Source organism: Coenobita brevimanus, chromosome 49, assembly GCF_032717465.1.
Source record: "Coenobita brevimanus isolate Jiangsu-jjx chromosome 49, ASM3271746v2, whole genome shotgun sequence".
NCBI classification, from domain to species: Eukaryota; Metazoa; Arthropoda; class Malacostraca; order Decapoda; family Coenobitidae; genus Coenobita; species Coenobita brevimanus.
Genome location: NC_137002.1, coordinates 6,017,578 through 6,025,161, shown reverse-complemented (window position 1 = coordinate 6,025,161; position 7,584 = coordinate 6,017,578). Strand labels below are relative to the sequence as shown.

The window sequence follows — 7,584 nt, the reverse complement described above, 5'->3', positions numbered from 1 at the left end:
AGGACGCCACTGCTGATGTCATTAAACCTAACTTCGTGCTCTTGAGTAACGTTATTTTTACTGAATTTGTGTGTCATGAGTGAATTGTACAATCTTTAGTAACATATATGATACTTCTGCAGAATCTGGGTGTCATATATGAATTTACAATGAGAAAGGTAATCCCTGTCTCAAAATTTTCATAACTTGTTAATGGGAGCTCTCCTGCAGTTTTTCCCAGAATTCTTTGGTAGATTAAAAGTCTTTAATTTAGAATGTGTATGAAACTTTCTCAGTATAGTATTTTTTGCCTTTTCCATCTATATAATAAAGACTATAACAAGGGTTCCTCTTTTTTTAGCCCTCAGCTGACCTTCCTACCATCTTTATGTCACTCTTTTATCGCTTTTTCAAAAATGAAAGCTGAATTGAAGCTCATAAATTCTTCAGTTATCCCACTTTAGGGTGCATGAGTGATGTAATACTTGTAAAAACAAATATTTCTTACTTTTTATGGTTTTCATTTAATAAAGAGAAAGAATTACTGCTAGCTACCATTACCGGCAGTACCCTTCAAAAATGGTATGCTGTCACCACCATTGGTCTTGTCGGCCAGTGCCACAACTGCACGTAGCTTAATCTAAAAGTACCATTTGTCCACCTTTAGTAAATTCTATATATGGGAGCTCTTCTGAATTTTCACCAGGTCGATCATTCATTCATTTCCTGAAGGCATAAGCCAGTTCAGGCTTTCATACTGGAAAAAAAAGTGTGGGTGGTGAGACTAAAACAAAGAATATGTCATTATAGTGAAGGGTTGAGTGTCCTTTTTATTTTTCAGGAGATAAATGCCAGAGGGACCAAGTACATTGTTGTGGGTGTGAGTGCTAGGGTGTAAGATGGCCTCCCTCACCAACTTTGGCTCGGATGTTGTGGAGCGAGTGTTGGAGCCGGGAGTTCCTCGATCCACCTCACTACCCCTCCACGACACCTATGAGATTCAGAGCTGTGTTGACTGGATACAGGCGGGAGGTTATGAGAAGGTGATGTCATGTTGTATTTCTTCTAAAACATTACACACCTAATTATATAAGGTTTACACAGGCTAAATGCTTCTTCAGATGAGGCATGCACAGTGCTCTAAGTGTTGCTCATTTTTCTGGTTCTTGATTGGGAGGTGATCAGCACAATATTCTGTAGCCATATTCATTTCAGACTTCAGTTCAGCTATTTAGTGATTCATAAACAAGAATACTTTAAGTTAAAAGTAGCGACTTATTAAGCAAATCAGCTTTAGGTCAGACACTTCAGTTGGGGACTACCTGCACATTTGTTGTGATGATTTGTATGCTGATAAAAAAAAAAAAAAAAAAATCAGTGATGACAGACATGCATATTCCTCAGGTGTGCTTGCAGTTCCCAGATGAGCTGCTAGGCGATGCTGCAGCGGTGGCACGCACAGTAACGCAACACCTGGGCCGTCCTGTGTACATCCTGGGAGACACCACCTATGGCAGGTTGGTCTTGATGGCAGTTTATTTTATTTTATTTTATTTTTATTTTTATTTTTATTTCTTTTTACGGTATGGTATAGCTCATTTTTTTGTAATGGTACTGTATTTGGTAGCACCCTGGAATGCTTCGTCAGTAGCCAAGACTTTTCACAGTACAGTAATCACTCCAATATCCGGATCAATAGAGCCATCGGTAGGTTCGGATATTGGTTTTGTCCGGATATTGGGCCCCAGCTTATGGACTTGTACTTACGGACCCTAACACAGAGAAACACCTATACAACTCCCTCCGGACATGCATAGCACCTATTTAACACCCAAATCACACCAATAAGGCACATAAATGACTGAAATAAATGCAATAGACACATAAAATGTGGGTTTAGAAGTATGTTCATACATTAATAAACATTCTGGTACTTATGGACTCTAACCGAACCTAACCTAACCGAACCTAACCTAACCGAACCTAACCGAACTCTGAAAAACACATTCCTACTGCACATGCATGAGGTAAGTTTAGTATGGAAAGAAGTACAGTATGACACTTTCTGGTAAGTATAGTATGGGAAAAAATACAATATGAAACATTCTGGTAAATATAGTATGGAAAATAGTACATGAAACATTTTGGCTACTTACAGCAAGTCCCTGGCCACCTCGATGAATAACCGCCTCCTCTCGGACTCTGACAGTAAGAACGATTTCCTGAAGCACTTGCACTACACTCTTCCTGAAGTCTTGCACTGAACTTAGTCACTAACACACAGAAGTCCGTTCTTTTCACAGTGTTCACTTTAGTCCAAATAATGTTCCATTAAATTTAAGTGTTGCACATTAACTTTTCCCAAGCCATGGCGAAGAGCGTAGGTCTTGTCGCGGTGAGAGACAGGCGGGAAGTGGGGAGGATGCAGCGGCGCTCTATCGGACGTCGGAGGAATGACGAACCAAAACAATGCTCTCACGCGGCGTGCGCGGCAAGTTCAAATTACGGACGGCAAAAAATCGATTTTTTTTCCAATTTTTTTGGATTTTCGGACCATTTTGGGAATGTTTGATCCCAGGACGATAAGGTTCGGTTAGTGGGGATGTTCGGTTATTGGGCGTCCGGATATTAGAGGGATTACTGTATAAGCATACAGTGATATAATTTTACCTCCAGACTTGGAAAAAAGACATAATGTGAGTAGAAAATATGTTGTTTTGCTCAGTTTCTTTCACAAAATAAATGTTGAATGTCTAAGAGAAAGTAAAAGTCAGTTTCACGTTGCCCCTTGGAAGATGTAGGGACCCAAGGCTTTCTGACTGGCCTACGTCCTCAGTAGCACTTCTTGACATTAGGAAAAAAAAAAAAGTTAGGAATTTCAATTTACATATACCCCAAATATATCCTGCATTAAATTTAACTTAGCTTTTTCCATCCACACATGGTTAGCTATGTTGTGAAAGTAGAGAAAGATTACTTTATATTCTTATGTCGGGTGGAGCAAAAGGCCAGAATGATGATGATGATGACTGTTTTTTGTGTGATAGTGATAGATGAAAGTAGACTGTGGTGTCACGTACTACCCTCTGCCACAGCTGTTGTGTTGATGAGGTAGCTGCAGAACATGTTGGTGCTGATGCTGTGATCCACTTTGGCCGCACCTGCCTGAGCCCTTCCCGCAGGCTGCCAGTGCTCTACATCCTCACCAGGTTACCCGTTAATGTGGATAAGGTCACCGCCGGCCTCAGTGCAGCCGTGGAGGATAAGACACAGCCGTTAATACTTGCTTATGACACCAGATGCTACTATGCTGTTGGTGAGTGAGGGGAAGTGAAGTGCACTTGCTGGTATTCATCTGCACATTAATGTTGAAACAGCTTGATATGAAGATTACCATATTACCAGCAGTATGCTAGCCGTCTTTCTGGCCAGATGAGTAGAGAGTGTGTGCAAATGAGAGGAAAGGAGGGTAAATGGTTTGTGATGTACGTGGGGTTTATGTCTGGGATGCAGGCTGGTGAGAGAAAGTTATATAATGGTACTGTGAATAGGGGTAGATTCATGGGATGCAAGGAGAGAGGTAAACTTTATATTAGCAGCATCTACTTATAGATTCTTTAAAGCTGCGCTGTGAAGACCATTACCAAGTGATTCGTTGCTGGTGTCAGGTTTTCCACGGGGAGGTGGAACTGAGAAATTTGAAGGCATGAATGATGAGTACATGAATATGTAACTTTCACCGACAACTCTGTAAATATTTCTACTCTTGTGCTTTTCCTGTTTCTGGATCCTGCTCACCGTATTTATAATTGGGTAGCAAGGTTCAGATGATGATAAGCTGTACTGGTATTTGGATGACTTTTGAGACTTCATTGTACTTTTTTCTCAGCAGTTTATTTTTTTGTACTGCACCTGCTTAGTCTTTTTTGTTTTATATATATCTTTATACTGTAATACCATATCAACATAATTTACATCAATAATGTACAGGATCATGGCAATTTGATAGGCAAAATAAAATTTAGATATGAAATTATTACAGATCTCAAAAGACAGTTTTCCTCTATTATGCTTTATGCAGATGACATCACAGGAAGACTGAGAGACACGTTCCCTCATCTGGTGACGTCAACACTAATGCTAGATGAAATTACAAGTTATACAGCTCACAGTGACACAGAGAAGCAAGAGAAAGGATGTTGTGGCACTAAGGTTGATGGGTGTTGTTCAGAGGAAAGTACCGCTAAAAATATGGACCAGAAGTGTACAGATAAGACCACCAAGTTAAACAGGAACCCTTCAGTGGAGAATGCCCTTAGTGTGTTGAAGTGTGGTGGTAAATGTACAGAGGGAACAGTTGAAAGAGATGCACAGAATGATGAGATAAGTGTTGGAGTAAGTGCTGACAGTGCTGCGGTTAATAAAAATGTTACAGAAAATGCTACCATCAATAGTGACTGTGTTGAAGAGGCTGACCAGAATTATGTAACATTAGGTAAAGACAGTGCCAAAGATGCTACAGGTACTGTAGATAGTGCATTTGTTGTTGAAAAGTCGTACCAGAATTACTTAATTTTAGGTGGAGAAAATGTAAAAAATTCTACTGTAAATGAGAGTGTTGTTGGAGATAATAATAAGGTAGCATTTAATGGACGTTGTGTTATCCTGCCAAAAGGCACAAATATTAAAGACTACAAATTTGTGTATGTAGGACCTAGTGGACCTACACTAACAACCCTTACTATGCGGTTTTCTGAGAACTTGTTTTACCACGTGGAGGCGGAGACTGGGTGTGTGCTGGAGACTTCGGGCACGCGGGCAGTCATGAGCCGAAGTGCTAAGCTGGAAATGGCCAGGGATGCTCAGATAATCGGCATTCTGGTTGGAACACTTGGGGTTGCAAATTACCGTGATGTTATAGCCAGACTCAAGACTATAATCAAGTCAGCTGGGAAGAGGAGCTATACATTTGCTGTGGGGAAGCCGAATGAACCCAAGCTAGCGAATATTTCAGAGGTGGATATTTTTGTATATGTTGCGTGCCCAGAGACGAGTATAATTGAACGTGAGACCGACCCAGCACTATATCGGAAAATCATTACACCGTGGGAGCTTGAAGTAGCATTACTGCCAGATCAGGAGTGGGATTTGGCGTTTGAGTGTGACTTCCGAGAGCTCCTACCGGGTGGGGAGCGTCATGTGGCTGCGAATGGTGAGGTTCGGACAGAGGAGGCCAGCGTCTCCCTCCTCACTAATAAGACTCAGAGGCTGGGGGTCAGGTGGGTGATCTTTAGTGTGCATACATGGTGTATATACAGTATATGTAAGGTATTAGCTATTTGTGCTATCTTCCAATTTTTTTAATGTAACTGAGGGTTAGATATAGCCATAATCAATGAATCCGCTCACTACTAGTGAGCTTTATTTAGATAAAATTTAGTTTGATGGTGGCGTAAATAAATAAAAAAGACATTATTGGACAGAGTTGACCGTATAGTTTGGTGATACCCCCAGGTAATTTTATTCATTGTCTCATCATCACCAATAAGGTACAGGTGCCAGGTAACTGTCTACCTAGTGTTAAACAAGATATGTATGTGTATACTGTATTGTAATTCAATGGACACTTGGTGTTCTATTGGGTTAAGATGTTGCAACAAATGTGGCCTTGTAAGGTTTGCTTGGAATGGATGGATGGGGTCTACTGCTCATATACTACTCAAGGCTGAGTGGGTAGTCACTCTTGCCTCAAATGTCTGGACTGAGTGACTTAGCCCTGGGCCCATAGTCTATGCTCCAGGGGCAGTAGAGGAGTGATTGACGGACAGAATAATTCATATATTTTATTCATTTCAGTAACTAGTGGACTGTGAAATTAGGCATTTATTCTGATAGTCTATATAAATACAGTTGTGTATTGCATTTAGTCTCTTTATCTCAGTTGAATACCAGATGTGGTCATATTGTAAGGTGGATTTGCTGGACACTGATTCTGACATCATACCTTAGCCAAAGTTTATTGAATTTCATGTGACCAGTTTTAGTATTCAAGTTAAAGAAGTGACCCTGTTCTGTCTGATGAAAACGTACTGCCTCTAATTTTATATACCCTTACAGAGATGATGATAAACTGGACAACAGAACAGGTGCAGTAGTGCTACAAGATGGACGAACAGTGGCCAGGCTTCACAGTGGTGGTGGTGGTGAAGTGCTGGTGGGTCGAACCTGGGCAGGCCTTGACCCCTCTCTCCCTGCACCTCATGCCACAGGGGTCGTTGTGGAAGGAAAGACTGGGATTGCTGCCGGATATAGCCATGAGAAATGAAGGTGTGCATTGTAGGAAATTGAGGGACTGTAGGATATAGGGAGACAATTTATCCCACAGTAAAAAATAGAGAAGTGAAGGTATGGGCAGTAGAAAATTGAGTTGCACTTGCACATGGTAGAAAATATGCACAAATTATCCCACCTTAGAAAACTGATGGTTCATCCCATGGTAGGAAATAGAGGGGCAGTTCATCCCATAGTCGAAGATAAGATGGTTCACCCACAGTAGGAAACAGGAGACCAATCATCCTACACTAGAAAGTAGGGACACAGTTCATGTGTAGTATCCATCATTCTGTATCTCACTTTCCATCCATTCATCTCAGAGGTGTCACACTCCCTCATAATGAGTGAGAGTCTCAGGGTTAGTCCATCATGTTTTCTGTACATGGTAAGAAATTGAGTTGTGGGCAGATTGTGCGCCTTACTTGGATGTTGCATTCCCTTTGCATTTTTTGAAGTTGGACATCCCATTACAGCAAGGTGTATTGAAACTTTCCTGGTACATCTTTCTTTTTGTATTGCCCATTTTCTCAGGTGAGCTCTTTTCATCCACAGTGTGAATTCAGTTATTGGACTGTCATCTCCCATGTACAGTACCGGTATTAAAATATTTTACAGTTGCAGCAACACCAGCTTATTTTATGTGAAGGGAAAGTGAAAAGAGGTAAATGTAGTACCGTAGTAGCGTTGAAGAAAATGGAAAGAGCCTCAACCCAATCTTTCGTGGGAATAAAGGTTAAATGATGAGGAGGAAGATGGTATGATTGAATAGGATTGCAGTGGATTTTTGCTTGGCGTTACTTGACTGAATGTATAGATAGAATGTGGTCGTTGTTGAAATACTTAATAAAAGTGAGAATTGTTCATGTTTCTGTATTGTCATAAGGTCCCCCTAGCATTTAATAATAAGATTCCCCTTTCTTTTGTTTGAGTATTTGGTAACCATATAACCAACAAATGGACCCTTGGTGGTCTAGTGGATTAAGATGATCCAACTGAATGTGGTTCATACTGTTGTTGTTCATCAACTCCATTTTGTCTGGTTGGGCAGACCCATAAACTGTGGGCAAACAACTGCCCCTGCAGGGTTGTTCCTGTGCAGTGAACGGATGTTTCCTTGCTGCTGCCGACAGCACCTCACCACAGCACAGCAAGGCACAGGGAATAGCGTAGAGTTTCAGTTCCTTGATGGACACTGCACTTGCATCTCTTATACCCAGTTAACAGGGACACATCACCCTGTAATATGGTTATATGGTTACCATCATAATGTTG

The 7,584-nt window shown here is 41.0% G+C and overlaps 1 protein-coding gene across 1 annotated transcript; it reads left to right on the top strand.

The window, feature by feature from the left end:
- The first annotated feature begins 825 nt into the window (after positions 1-825).
- On the top strand, positions 826-7,160 carry Dph2 (Diphthamide biosynthesis 2). The gene is made up of 5 exons (XM_080272034.1): positions 826-1,022; positions 1,384-1,496; positions 3,075-3,295; positions 4,061-5,258; positions 6,097-7,160. Exons 1-5 carry the CDS (start codon positions 879-881, stop codon positions 6,302-6,304), a joined length of 1,884 nt encoding a protein of 627 aa, XP_080128160.1. The 5' UTR covers positions 826-878; the 3' UTR covers positions 6,305-7,160.
- Positions 7,161-7,584: the final 424 nt, after the last annotated feature.